At 45.5% G+C, this 15,409-nt stretch overlaps 1 protein-coding gene across 1 annotated transcript in view; it reads right to left on the reverse strand.

Moving 5' to 3' along the window:
* Positions 1-15,027, reverse strand: part of GNAL (G protein subunit alpha L) — a gene marked incomplete at both ends in the record, with an annotated part of 68,262 nt that extends 53,235 nt beyond the window's left edge. The window contains 4 exons of the mRNA XM_079717622.1: positions 13,480-13,599; positions 13,862-13,916; positions 14,582-14,654; positions 14,886-15,027. Of these exons, the coding sequence (XP_079573748.1) occupies positions 13,480-13,599; positions 13,862-13,916; positions 14,582-14,654; positions 14,886-15,027 (390 nt within the window). The remainder of the gene's footprint in view (positions 1-13,479; positions 13,600-13,861; positions 13,917-14,581; positions 14,655-14,885) is intronic.
* Positions 15,028-15,409: the final 382 nt, after the last annotated feature.

Genomic DNA, 15,409 nt, shown 5'->3' on the forward strand with positions numbered 1-15,409 from the left:
TGCCTGGCCGGGAGGGCATGGACGTGACTATGCAAAAATCCCTCTACTTTAGGGACTGGACTCAAGTCCCTATAGAATAGTTTCGGGTGTCAGAGTATGAAAAGAAGTTTAAAAAGTTAAAAATAGAAACTTACGACAGAGATTTTAGATTTTTTTTGATGTAGACCATTTTTAAAATCTTTACTGAATTTGTTACAATACTGCTTCTGTTTTATGTTTTGGTTTTTTGGTCTCAAGGCATGTGGGATCTTAGCTCCCGACCAGGGATGGAACCTACATCCCCTGCATTGGAAGCGAAGTCTTAACCACTTGACCGCCAGGGAGGTCCCTATCACAGAGATATTTTTATACTACGTCGAGCAATGTAACACGAGCCATCTTAGACCCCAAGGAAGAGTATAAACCAAAAGCTGGGAAGAGGCCCTAATGGGGTGATGATCTACGTTTTAATGGCCTATTTAGTTCAAAAACAACAACAACAAATTATTAGAGGCATCTTTCACCAGCTCAGGAAGCTGCACGATGCTTCTTCAAGGGAGTAGAAAAATAATCCCTGGTTGATATTTTCCACCTTGATTAATTAATTGACTGCACAGCTAAATGTTTGCAGTATGATGCAAGGGAATGAACAGAGCTGCAAGAGTGTGCCCGTGGAAATGGCCAACTTGCAGTGAAAGTCTGGTGAATGAACTGTCCTTCGGGGCAGGACCGTGTCTTGGTCACTGGGATGTTCCATTTTCCAGGCGACCCTAGCCTTCACCCAGGAGGCCTTCAGGAAATTCTGCTTGAATGAGTGAATGATCCAATAATTCCCAACTTTCATTTTCATTCACTTGTATTTTTGCTCCTAAGAGAACTGAGTGGCCACCAAAGTTGACTGTTTACAGCACCACTAGAGGTGGACCAGAGTGACTCCAGAGAACACCCTGTTCTTCCAGGAAATTTGCCCTTTCCAGGCTGCTCCGTGGGGCTGCACCTGGCCTGACCAAGCCCCCACCCCCACCCCCTCAGCTGGAACGAGGCTGACCCAGCGATCAGGATGGATCAGCAGTTCCCGAGCCCAGGAAGGCCACAGAAGTCAGAAGGCTCCAGAGTCAGACCATCGGGCTCCAGCCCTGACCACCTGCTCCCAGATCTCAGCTCTGACCCTGGACCAGTCAACTGCCTTCTCCGAGCTCCTGTCTCCTGAGGTATGCAGGGAGGATGACAGAGATGCTGTGACCACTGGATTCAGGACAGGATGTGGCCTGAGGGCTTTGGGAGCTGAGGCCTTATTTTCACTTGTATCAAGCTGATTGACCAACATTGCCAAAAAAGGATGAAAACCGAGGGGGAGAAAAAATTTTTTGATAGACTTTTATGTATTTTAAAATCCCAATTTTGTTTTTCTTTACATTTTTATTCTAAACTATGAATTTATCCCAGATCAAAACGTTTTCTGCAGAATATAGTATTTTTGACTCTGCCCATGCAACCCAATCCTGGAAAAGCTACAGAAGAGAGGCCCCTGCAAACACCACAGCCAGACCCATTAGTCAGAGGCAGGCTTGTTCTGGGACCGCTCCCAGAGGTGCCATCAGATGGGGCAGCCTGTGTGCAGCTCGGACATCCAACAGCGGGGACGGTCGGGCTCCATCCCAGCCTCGTGGAGGCTCCCGTCTCCCTGCTCCCCAGGGCCCTGCTGGTCTCAGGAATCCAGCAAGGACACTGAGAGCTCACTGCCATCCTCAGGAGAGATGTAAGGTCTCAACTCTCCATTGATCAGCAACAGCGTTCTCTGCGTGATTTGATGACAAAATCCCCGAGTGAAGTTTCCAAAGCTTAGCATGTGGCAACATCTCAGAAGGCAGTGTACGTACATTTACAAATATCACATGAAAGGGCAACCAGGATGACGGCTGACGTTTGTTGGACGTTTGCAGCATCCAGACACAATCCCGAGCACTTAGATGCACGATTGTACTGAATTCCCATCACAGCTTCATGAGACAGGCATCATTATTACTGACCCCATTTTACAGATGAGAAAACTGAGCCCAGAGATGCTCCTCAACTTTCCCAAGATTGCAGCAGGAGGCAGAGACAGGACAGGAACCACAGAGACTGCATCCTCAGCCACAAGGTTGAGGAACTTTTACTGTATCCACCAGAATGATTCAGATACAACGGTTTTTATATAATTATATATGTCAAGCTCTTATGATTAGAGTTTTGGTACTACTCTGCTTCCTTTCTTTTCAAAAAAGAGCTTCAAGAAAGGACACTGAGCTGACTAAGGGAATTATTTCAGAGACTAGTTATGCAGAGAGCATCCTGTTTCTCTCCCACCCCAACATACACTGAGGCTCTTTTGGGGTGATTTCACACAAAATCCTTTAAACAGACTGCGTGAACCTGTAGTTGTTACAACTGTAGATAAGCAAACACATCACATGCTTAGTTACCCAAAATTTGTGGCTTTGGCTAAACCAGCACTGAAGGCGCAGGAATGAGAGGCACCAGGTGGGGAGTGGGCGTGGGACATGTGAGCACACGGCTTCGGGCGGGGGGACACTGGCTTCAGGGGGGACACTGGGGCTGCCTCTCATCTCACGGTGGGGGATCTCCCAGGAGACGAGGCTGGTTGGAAGGTTTCTGCCCAAACATAGGAAGAGACCCGGGATGGGAGGGAAGCACCTCGGGGTTGGGGTTGGAGGTGGGGGTGACAGAAGTGACCAGAGTGAAAGGCAGCCCTGAGGAGGGAGCCCAGGACTGAGAGGACAGAGACGGGCCCCTCGGGGGCACCCGTCACACAGCTGCAGGGCAAGGGACCAGGCGACCAAAGGGACCGAGGCTGGCAGGTGGCACAAAATCCACAAGGTTGAACCTTATGAAACGGCCATGTTGTAGGTCAAAAATGGCCACACGTGGGCAATTTCTTATGTTTCCGTTGAACAGATCATAAAACTCCTCTGTACAAATGTGGGTCCGACCCACACATGGATGAGGATGATGAGCAGACCACCGATGGGGATCGGAAGACTGTCGTTGTCCTGACCCAACCTCCAGGGCAGCACGCCTGGGTGACACCCCCCGCAAGTCTCTGTGCCGGTCTACAAAGTGAGACTTGGACCAGACACCCTGAAGTCACGACCAGCTGAAAGGCCGAGATTCAAGGAGCAGCCGCCAGAATGTAGACAAGGGGCACGGTCAAGACCAGGTAGGCTGTCAGGTGTGCCTGACCCAGGACCCGCTGACGCAGCAGCAGGGCTGAGGGCTCCAGGGGGCACAGAACAAGGCTAGAGGCAGGAGCCTCACACGCTCACTCTCCCAGACTTCTTGGTAAAGAGAACCAAAGAGAAGCATGACTAGTAATTTAGCTTAAATACTAAGTAGTTTCAAATGTACTCTCCATACAATCAACCAGAACAATGTAAAACAATCTTTTTACTGAGGCACAACCATTTAAATGCCTCATAATTCTTTTCTACTACCGGCACTGGTGTTTTTATTTCTACCATAATATTCATACTATGAAATGTTACACTGCAGTTAGTGTAAAAGTCTCCAGCTGAATTACCTAAATATTAGCTTCATGAGGGCTGGGACTCCAAGACCATCCGGCCATGGTACTTCTGCAGGGCTACACTCTCTAAGTTCTTCATATGATGTAGGGATTTGGGAGATGGACCCCTTGGACGCATCCTCCATTGTACACTCTGGCCACACTGCCCTCTGTCCCCGGTCCACCTGTAGACCTGTCCACTCCTCACAACTCAGTCCAGGCTCCCCTGGGACAGAGCCACCCAAACCTCACCAGCAATCCCTCCTCCCCTGCACCCACGTGCCAACCTTTCCTAATTATTGACTGAACTCTGCACCCTGTTATTCCTCACGGGCATGCAGACATTCACGCTGGTACTTCCAACGCCTAACACAGTTCCTGACACATATCAGGCAATCATTGAAAAAAAAATCGAATAGGATGCCTCTTTAGATAAAATGGATGAAGGTTGATTTGAAAGATTTTAACTTCTAGTGAATTAGAGGAATTTATGTGATGATATGGATATGATGTACTACTTATAATTTTTTAGCCGTAGAAATAAGAAACATGGATGATCATCTTTATCACCTAAATTCTTTCAAGCAGCTAAAGATGCCAGTTAGTGCCATTTTAGTCTCTTTGGGAGGTGAGGACACAGTTTAACAAAGAAACAAATAAAAATACAATGGTTTAAGAACTATTAAAAATACCCTTAAAATTTTAATACTGAATACTTTGAAATGATATATCATCATTTACTATGTAAAGCAATGGGACATTTAGACAATGTCTAAAATTCAGGAGAGAGTTTGGGAAACTAAGGAGTAGAGGTTTGGGAAAGTGGTGTAGGAACCTCCTAGGAATTTCTCAAACCAGCCAACTTGTAGTAAAAGGTGTTCTTCTGCGTAATGAACACACTGCTGTGGATGAGAATAAATGATGATAACTCCATAAATCCTTTAACATTGTAGCTGATAAAAATGAAAGCTCAAATACCAACTGTCATTCTTCTACCAAGACTCACCTGATGGAGTGTGCTAGTTAGTTTGGGGGTCGATGTCCCACCTCTGTAATGCTCTGTCTCCCTTCAATACACACCTGTGACTTGTGCTGGGTCCTCCCCACCACGACCCTTATTTCTTACTGCTCTGCTGGTGACACTATTACTAGCCCAGGAAGCCCCTCTCCCCCGGGGCATGGTCACCAAGCCTGTGGTCTGAGCACCTGTGGTTCTTACGGGTCTTCTTCCCTGAATGGGTACAGAGTTTCCAGTCTACCCCACAGAAGGTAGCCTGACATTACAAGATACTTTATTGTTCATTAATTCTGTGTTATGTATTATATGTTACGGATGTTACACATTACAAACATATTGTTTCTTCACTAAGTCATAAGTTTCTGGAGGTGAGAAGTCATAACTCAGAGTTTCTTAGTGTAACTCACGGTCCTAAGTGTAGCACTGAGCACATGGCAAACACGTGATTTTCGAGCACGTTTTTGGAGCATAACTATATGCCACATGCCATACCAAGCAAGGGGAAGAGACTCCCACACCCCATAAATGCATGTTTACTGGCAAAACTCAACATGACTAGTCATGATGTGAGCTTCAGATAGAAGGACAGGCGTAAAAGTTAAGCATTTGGAATCATGACACATAATCTGCTTTCTAAGTAAGTCTAGCCTTGTTAGTTGGAGGGACTTAAAAGCGGCCAATAACTTGTTTCTTTAGTTATTCTGATCACTCAGCATTAATTGGGTGCTTACTGAGTGCTCAGGACGGACCCTAGCAAATCACTATTTAAATAAGGGCAAACATACAGCATGAACACTGTGGTCTCGGGAATCTGAGCTTTTCAAATAGAGGAAGAAAAATCAGCACGTGGGTCAAGGTGGAAAGAGCCAGAGCTGGGGAATGACCTGCAGATGGAGGAAAGCATGTCACACCTGGGGACACTTGCCCTTTTCAGAAGAATAGGACATGGAAAATACTTTTACGTATTTTTAGGGCTTTCTCTTGGGCAGAAACTTCCAATGAGGTCTGTGAAAGGAAGCTGGGTGTGGGGGGAGATGGTGTGTCCTAAAGCCAAGGCGGGATGGGGTCAGACCGAAGAGGTCACCCACCACGCAGAACCCAGAGGTCAAGTGCCCTCCCGCGTCCTGCTCTGCTTAATTGTGTCATTTGTGGTTTCCCTCCAAGGATGACGCCTGCAGCTTCTGCACTTTAAAATCTCAATATTTTATAGATGCCTAATAAACCTCTCTTATTTTCGTCACCATCCACTCTGGCATTTTGTCTCGGCATCAAAACAGTTTCAATACAATTTACTTTAATGTTAAATGTTATTTGAAAAAATGCTTACTTGGCAATTCAGGCTAGATATTTTCTCCATACTGATAAGATGAACTGCAATGACATTTTATAACTGACTATTTGCTATGAGATCAAAATATGTTTAAAAGATTGCTCTTCGAGGACCCTAAGTCGATTTTACGTCACCTTGGCTAACTCTGGGGACGACACGTGGGTGCCTGGGGGCAGGAGTGAGGAGAGACTTGTCATTCTTTCCTATCTTTTGGATTTCGTGCCACACACAGACACTTCCTATTCAAACAAATCCAAATACAACTTAAAACATGAAATTGCTATGTGCAGTGAGAATGTTACATGTGAAGTTGATTTAATTCAATCTATATGCCATAATAAAGGACAGGATAAAAACTGTGTGGGATTATTTTAAGAGGTGAAGAAAAAACCCACATATTCATGGATGACATTCTAATGCAAAACTAAAAACTTGAAAAGTCAGTGTTTCAAAGGAAACTTCTCAGGAGCAACTTCATTTTTCTGCTTCTGAAAACCTCATGTACCTGTGTCATAAGCCACGTGTGTTGACTCACTCAAGCCTTAATTTGACACAAGAAGATCAACTCATTCTGCTCCTTCCTCCATTTCCGGAGAGATAGATGAAAAGGTAAAAATGTTTTCTCTCAGAGTTACATAAAACTGCAAAGGTAAGGAATATTACTCAGCCTTAAAAGGAATGAAATAATGCCATTTGCAGCAACTTGGGTAGACCTAGAGATTATTATACTAAGTAAGTCAGACAGAGAAAGACAAATACCATATGATATTACTTATATGTGGAATCTAAAATACGACATGAACTTATCTACGAGACAGAAACAGACTCCCAGACATAGAGAACAGACTTGTGGCTGCCAAGGGGAAGGTGGGGTGGGGGAGAGAAGGACTGGGAGTTCGGGATGAGCAGATGCAAACTATTATATATACAATGGATAAACAACAAGGTCCTACTGTGTAGCACAGGGAACTATATTCAATATCCTGGGATAAACCATAATGGAAAAGAATATGAAAAAGAATATATACATATATATATATATATATATATATATATATACACACACACACACATAACTGCGTCACTTTGCTATACAGCAGAAATTAATACAACATTGTAAGTCAACTATACTTCAAAAAAATTAAAAAAAAACTGCAATGGTAAGGACAAAATGCCCCATTACTAAGGTATTGTTAATGTCAAATGCTTCTGAAAAGTGCAAGTGTCCTCAGAAGTGAACTTTGCTTTGGGAAACCCAGTGACAAACTTCCAATACATCCAAATTTGAGGGGAACCTTGACAACAAAAATCTCACACTTTCAAAGGATCTAAAGTTTCAGTGACATCTTCTCCAAGGAATTTTTTAAAAATGTTGCCTTACTTTGTAACCCTTAGAGTGTATTTTCTATAAAGAAAAATACTTTAGGGAAAATGTGTCTCGTGGTTTCAGCCCAGATTTCTCGCCATGAGGGTACAGATAAGAGGATGCTGCTCCGAGTGACCCTCACAAACTCTGATTGTTAACAGCATGAATGACAAGCTTTTTATCATGCGCAAGGCAGCACCAGGCTCCACACTCTATTTACTTCTCTTTATAGGATTTAGAAATAGTTGAAAGAATTGCCAACAGCTTTCCCTCTTAAATATTTATTGTGGATGAAATTTATTAGTGCGCTAAAATGAGAGTGTGGAAGTTTTGAAAAGAACAGGGTGTCTACACAGTCTCAAAGGATATTCCCCAAACGTACTCATGAGTTACAAGAGGGGGAGGTACCTTTACAGAGGAGAAAGAGGCGGACCCCACCTTCACTAAGTGACCAGAGTTAATGTCCCCAACCACTGGGAAGGCCACCAGACCCTGCATTGGATTATTGACCAGGGTTACCAACAGCATTATTATTATTACTATAATTTCACTATAATTATTGGGACAACTGGTGAAATCTGCATAGGCATTGTATTAATGCTAAATCCCCTAATTTTGATAACTGTGCTTTGGTTACACAAGCAGAGGGCCTTGTTCGTAGGAAATACACACTGAAGTATTTATGGGGAACATGATGGCTGCAACGAGCTATCAAATGGCTCGCAAAGGTGTGTTTTAGTATAGACAGGGCCAGAGAGCAAATGTGGCCAGAGGTTACCTCTTGATGAATCTGGGTGCGGGGTATGGGAGTTCTTTGTCCTACTTTTGCATTTTGGGGGTAAGCTGAAAATAGCTTCAAAAAAACAGTTATTATTTATTAGGAATACCCCTTATGATAATATTTCAAAGAAGAAGATGGAATTTTTAAAAAGTATCTTCAGTGAAGCCCTTGTGTGGCTAATGATCTAACTGGGATATTTTACTAAAAGGACAGCCCTTCCTTTCCCCAGCACACGGAACGTGCAGGACGGATCCGAGCGCTAACTGTCTGAGCCGCCCTCCTCCTGGCAGCGTTTGGGCAGAAGCCATGGGAGGCCTGGAGGCAGGTCTCTGATGGAGAAAGCGCCCCCTCCCAACGCAGACCAGCCCCCGAGCACATTCCAGGGGCACAGACAGAGGGCAGCCCCTGGATGAGGTTTTTTTTTTTTTTTTTTTTATAACTAGAGAACATACCCTAGGACATTTAAAATATTTTATTTACGAAAATTCAAAATGCTGATAAGTGTCCTGAAAAGACACCAGCTCTGGAAATGGGACATTCCAGTGTGAGCTCCCTGTGGGTGGGGACCGGCTCAGCCCCCATCACCAGGCAGCACAAGGCAGAGGCGTGTGGGGGAGTGCTCGGTTGGAAGAACAGCCAGAAGCTTGTTGGAACTTGTGGCAAAACTGGGCGGGACCTGGAACCCCAGGGACAAGGTGGAAGGTCTGACCGAGATCTGAGATCTCGCAAATACAGGTGCGTCCAGGGGCCTCAGAGAACCTGTGGCCGGTGAGGCCACCTGGAGGGCAGGACAGAGGCGGGCAGAGAAGGTGGCAAAGCAGGAGGACCAGGGTCGGTTTAAGAGAATCTGCCTGAAACTAAGGCGCAGGGAGAGGAAGAGGGCAGGGTAGGACTTTGCAAACTACAAGGTATTGGCAATTCTGGTCGACTCTTTGGTCATACTTGTTGAGAAGACTAGACTCCTGGATGTGTTAATATCGATGTGTTAGTCCGGGTAGCTTGTATTTCTGACAAGGAAGCAGGGTACCTGAGTGCTGCCTTAGACAGTAAGTCCTCTTTCCTCTTTGTTTGCCATGGCCTCACAGCACTACCCTGGCATACTGGAATTTTCTGTTTATGATCTGTCTCTCACTATATGGCAAGACCTTTTGATTCATCGCTATTTTGTGTTCCTAACACTTAGTAAAGTGCCTGGCACATACAGTGTCTCAGTGTTTGGGGGCTGCTGGTGACGGAGACCAGGCAGGGGTTACCTGGGCGGGCTCTCACCTGGGCTTCTGTAATCTGAGAGGCAAGGATCGCTCCTTGGGGACAGCTGAGACACCCCCAGGCAGGCTGGGAGGCGTTGGGGACACTGCTGAGATCCAGCCATGGGTCTGATCTGGGCCCAGGTGGTCTGGCTCCGGCGCCACCCGCCACTCCACCCCCCTGTGGTTTCCGACGGTGCTTGGTGGGGTCCAGGGCAGATGCCGGGGGTCCCCGTGGGGCTGCGGCCTGGGCACTCCTACCTGACTTGTACGGTGGGCTTCAAAGGCTTTTTGGGGTGGGGGAGCGAGAGGGTTCAGTTGCTTAAAATATCACAAGGAAAACCACTAGCCTGGATGGTGTGAATCAGGATTCTGCATATACTCCCCAGAGGAGGGGCAGCTGGGAGCCACTGGCACTGGCACCTGGCAGGGCTCCCAGCCCATCGCCCTCCGCAGCGCTGCCCCAGGAAGCCCAGCTCCCACCCTGTTGTTCGCCGAGTGGGAGGCCTCTTGCTCCAGGTCACAACTTGCTCTGAAGTGGAGCCAAGGCCCACGGTGGGCAGGCAGGCTCCCGGGGAAGGCCAGGTCCGTTCTGGCGAGCCGGCCTGCACCTCAAGCAAATGTTTGCTGGGAAGAGTAACGCCTGCTCTCCGGGTGTGTGACCACATGCGATTCTGATAAACATTCACTTAGGAAACGGGTGGTGATAACAGAGTACTGACTGACCGGACCACTTTCACATTTCTCACTAAGCCTCACTTATCCACTGACCCTTAAAAATGCCAGCAAAACACACTTTTAAGGGAGCTAATAAAATAACCACATTTTGGGAAGAAAATACCAAACAAACGAGTTAATACTCCAATTTAATCCATCAGTGATTTTGTCCGGTATTGTGCGAAGAGTTTTGGGAAGTGCGGGGGCAACCACAATATTTTCCCACTTTGTAAATGATCAGGTGATGTGCGTTCTCTCAGGACCACCACCTGAGCCTGTGTATTTCCTACCACTTCCCGTGTAGACGGGCTGGGTGAACAGACGGGGTGCCATCCCAGGAAGGGGTCCCGGGTGGAGCCCTGTCCAGAGGGGAGGTGATCTGGTGTGCTCACGAGCAAAACACTGTGAACAGGCAACGGCCAGTGAGCCATCCCAGGCCACCCAGGCTGCCCCGGTGTTTGCCATCCGGACTGTCACAGGAGTCACCTCTTCTTCCCCAGAGCCCGTCTCCGCCAAAGGCCAGAGCGACCTTGATAAAACACTCAGGTCATGAAAATCCCCTCTGAGAAGGCTCCAGAGCCCTCCCAGGTCGGGACAGACCAGGCCTAAGAGGCCAGCGAGATCTGGCCCCTGATGCTGGCCCTGACTTCCCCCGGCACCGTCCCCTAGGCAGGCCACCCGCCAGCCTCACTCTTCTTTCTATAATCCAACTGAAATTCAAGTAGGAGGCAATGTGAAGAGTAAACCCAACTGTGACACTCTTAGAGGAAATTCTTATGATTCCACTAAGATACTGTAGATTTTTCATTATAAAGAGTAATCTCACGTAGAATCTCAAATTCTTAATAATAAAGAAGGATCTTAAACATTCTTCTAAGTTTTCCTTCTAAAATTAAATAACTCTGAAATTAACTTTTAATGATAGGACACATTTGGTTCAAAAATTGTTCTCGATCTACAGGAAAATAAACAAGATCCTCAAGGAATTGGATTGTGACACAGACTTTCTCAAGGATTTAATCCAAAAAAAAGTACTAGACTTTGTAAATTCGTGTTATGTTTACTATTGAAATACTTGAGTTAGCTCTATTTTTATGATTTTTACAATAGACATTTTCTTTAAACAAAAGTTAATTGTCTTCAAATGTACCAAGTGTTATTAGTATATAAGTCAGAGATTTGTCTTAACGTCACTCAAGGGGATCATCAAAACATAAATTCAAGAACTATTTAATCTAATGATATAAGTGATGAATATTTCAGAGTACTATAGAATAAGTGTTATTGAAAACTGTGTGCACCTTAAAACACAATTTTCAGGAAGAAAGTTATATATTAGATATTAATTTCCTCATTTATATAAGCATAGGCTCAGTTGTAAACATAATCTCACTTGACATGGACAGAGACACGTATGACAACAGAATGTAGGTTTAAAAACTACCAAAAAGGGCTTCCCTGGTGGCGCGGTGGTTGAGAGTCCGCCTGCCGATGCAGGGGAAACGGGTTCGTGCCCCGGTCTGGGAGGATCCCACATGCCGCGGAGCGGCTGGGCCCGTGAGCCATGGCCGCTGGGCCTGTGCGTCCGGAGCCTGTGCGTCCGGAGCCTGTGCTCCGCAGCGGGAGAGGCCACAACAGTGAGAGGCCCACATACCACAAGAAAAAAAATAAAAAAACTACCAAAAAAAGTATTACCTCTGAAAAAGTATTATAATTGCATTTGCATCTGCTGGTTCCCAATTCTCTTTTATTTTATTAATAGTTAATTATGGTTTCCAATAATCATTTTTAAGTAGCCTCAACATATCTATACGAAAATACATGCCTTCAATGCAAATGGTTTCTTGAGTTTTATTTTTTTATTAAAAATCATGCTATACCTCAAAAACACATTTGCAAATTAGGTGTTTTGGATTCCTTAGTAACCCACATGGGAGTTACTGGATTTCAGATAGAATCTGGGAGCTCTTGTTACGTGTGAGTTTGTCATAAACAGAAGAAATAAGGTGTGACAGATCGATACATCTTGATGCTAATTTCTCTTTATATGCTAAGAATACCTTTTCCCTTCATCAGAACCACATAGGAATGTTTTATGGTGACTTTTAGGCAAGCATGCAGGACAAAATTTAGAACTCAAATACGTGTCTATAAATGTGTAAATCTGAAGTTGAATAAGAACAACCTGATTTCAGCTAGGACCTTGCAGTCTTGGGTGACTTTTCCAATATGTAAATCATCACAGTGAGCTGGGAGGACCCAGAGCTCCAGTTGGCTGAAGCACGGCTTTGGCCCCCCATCATCTCCTTGAGCCCCCTCCATGCCACTCAGCTAAAGACACAGTTAAATTAAAAACAGTGTGCCTGCCACACCAGCTGGCATGGCCCCCTTTTCTAGGTAGTTCGCCATCGCTACCTCTGTCTTTTTAGAAATTCTAGGAGTTTCACTGGCTACATGGGAATGCTTATCAGAAACAAAAATCACATGAGAGGATGCAAAAAAAAAAGCTTTAAAACGTAATTCTTATCCGCCATCTGGATACAGAGCCTACAGGGCAGGTGTGTTCTACTGAAGGGGAGGGGAGGGGCACATGGGCCCATCTGTCTTACACACTGTGTCCTGCATCAGCTTCCCTCAGAAAAGAGGATTCTGAGAATGAAAAATGTCTCAAGACCACCATGCCAGGCAGTGGAGACCTTGAAATACTGTTTTGGAGGGATACACATGCACACACACACATGCTCTGTGGGCTCAACCGTTAACAAAAATGATATTCTGAGAAATTGAACAACTATTTTCCCCTTCAAGACATGTTTAATCAAATTACCCAATAACAATATTTTAAAGAAACGTATGTCCACCAAACAAGAGAAAACTCACATTCATAACACCCTTTCGCATAAGCAACATTGCCATCCAAGTGATTAGAAAAGCAGCCCTAAGTCCTGCAGATCGGAAGTAAATCACATTTTCCCAGGATACAGTCAACATTCAGAAGTGATCCATGTATGACCTACAGCTGGCATGCGCCGCTCATTTGAGCTGAAGGATGCATGTCTTAAGAGTGAACTGAATTCTGTTCTATTACTCCCAAGGATGCAGTCACATACCATAAAGCCTTTCTCTCTGCTTGTGTAATTTCTACTTTTTTGTTATCTGGGAAACGGCTTAATTGTTAATTTAGGAATACACACAGGAAAAAGTACTACCAATATTTCTTAGAGGTATGCTGTCTTCCTGATCATCACCCCCACCGATATACTCATAAAAGCATTTCTTACAATCTTATTGTCTTTAATATTTTTAACACATGTTAATATTTGGGTATGGAGGGAAGCACTTCTCCTAAGCAGAGAGCTAGATTTTGAAGAAAGTCAAAGGTGAAATAATATTAACGTTGGTTCTCAGTAAGCCACCTCGTTAAAAAACTGTTCCACCTTGCACCATTTAAAATATTTCAGTAAGGATTTACTTACCTGGGAATATTCAAAGTCAGTGATGGGGGCTATGCTCTTGATATAGTCTGATCGAAACTGGTTTTCTGGGTTGGCCAGTGGAACTGGGGGAATTATAGTACTCATCGCCGAAACAATTGTCTAAAGTGGAGTGAAGGAAAAAGATACATGGATAAAAATAAACCATATAGGCTCCATGTGTGGTAATCTAGTGCATAATTTCTGTCTACGCAGTTTGAGGGAGCAGAGGATGCAACCTTACTACTGAACAAATATTTTTTAAAATTCCTGGGATTTCCCTGGCAGTCCAGTGGCTTCCACTGCAGGGCGCATGGGTGGTCGGGAAACTAAGATCCTGCATGCTGCACGGCAAGGCCAAAAAAAAAAAAAAAAAAATCCTTACCACAATAGCATCCTTAACGTTTTTCCGGATGTCCAGAATTTTCTGTTTCTTCTCCCTGTATGAAAACAGAATGGTTATTAATTAACTTTACACATTGCCCCAAATCAGTTGAGTGGGATTTTAAATTCCCAGCTGCAGGGGGTCTACAATGGTACTACCAGAGGTCAACATCAGCCCCAGGACAACAGCGCAGTTTTTTATGTGGAAAAGGAAAACATCCACCTTTTCTGGTTTGGACTCTAAACAAACGTGCACACACCACAATCTCTAGCTCTAGACAACAACACAGGTTTTACGTAACATGGCAAAATCATCATGACTATTGCATATAAAAACTACAGGGCTACACCTGTAAATATATTTTATTTGAATCTATCCATATGTTGATTGAAATAGATGCAGACAAATGATATAGAGAGAAGTATATATAGACACATTGGTTAAGTGTGCTCAGCGTAATATGAATAATGCAGATCAATACCTCAAGAGTATTTAATAAATCATATATTGTTAAGTTATTTTATTTTGATGTAGACACTACCAGAAGAAGGATTTGCCTAAATATGCCAAATTCAACAACTTACTTCTATATCCCCCCCGCCAAAGGTCGACTCAAAGATCAAATTAACTGTTTAGAGAAAACACTTTGGGGAGGCCGGGAGACCAGTGACAAAATTTGCATGCAGTTGGGAAACAAACCCGAAATCGGTCATTCCTTACTCGGGATTAAATCCATTGACATGCAGGATCCTCATTTGTTTGACGATAGTGCTTTTCCCAGACTCACCAGCCCCTACAAACAAACAGAGAGAATGCTGTGATCTGTGGCCAGGGACCGTAGCCATCTCTCACGCCAACCGAGACTGAACTAGTGTCCTGCCCCCACGCGGGCGTTTTCAGGTGCGCTCTCGCTATCTGCGGGGGCGCGGGCCCTGCCCGCCCGGCCCTCTCCGCGCTCCAGGCCGTGCGCCCCGGGCCGTGCGCTCCGCTCGGGCCGGGCGCCGCCGCGCGCCCCCCGCCTTACCCAGTAGCAGAAGGCGGTGAGTCGCTTTGTAAGCCAGGCGCTCCTTCTGCAACTGCTTCTCGATCTTTTTGTTGGCCTCGCGTCTTTCCTTTTCATCGACGCCCTGGTCTTCTGGCGTCTTGCTGTTGCCCAAACACCCCATGCCTGACCGCTTGCGTGGACGTCAGGCGCAGTTAGGAATTGCACAAAAGTAGAGAGAGTTGTAGGTGTGTATGGATCCTGCGGCGGCCCCTCTTCCTCGCTGCTGAAAGAGATGCTCAGGTCTCTCGGTGTTTTCCGATCCGAACAGGCGTTTCTTCTCCCTCCCCCTCCCCGCCGCGAACTCTCGACGCAGGACACAAGGAAGACGCGCGGAGCCAACTACTTTTTAAAGACACTTGTTTAGAATTATGTGCTGGATAAACAGCAGTGAGCGGAGACGGGGCCAAGAGCGGTGGGGCCGCTGGAGCCAGCGGGGTGGCGCTGGCCCTCCCCTCGCCCCGCGCCCGATGCGCTGCCCGGGGGGACCCCGAGCAGGCACGCTC

The sequence above is a fragment of the Hyperoodon ampullatus genome, assembly GCF_949752795.1.
Source record: "Hyperoodon ampullatus genome assembly, chromosome: 13".
Classification (NCBI taxonomy): Eukaryota; Metazoa; Chordata; class Mammalia; order Artiodactyla; family Ziphiidae; genus Hyperoodon; species Hyperoodon ampullatus.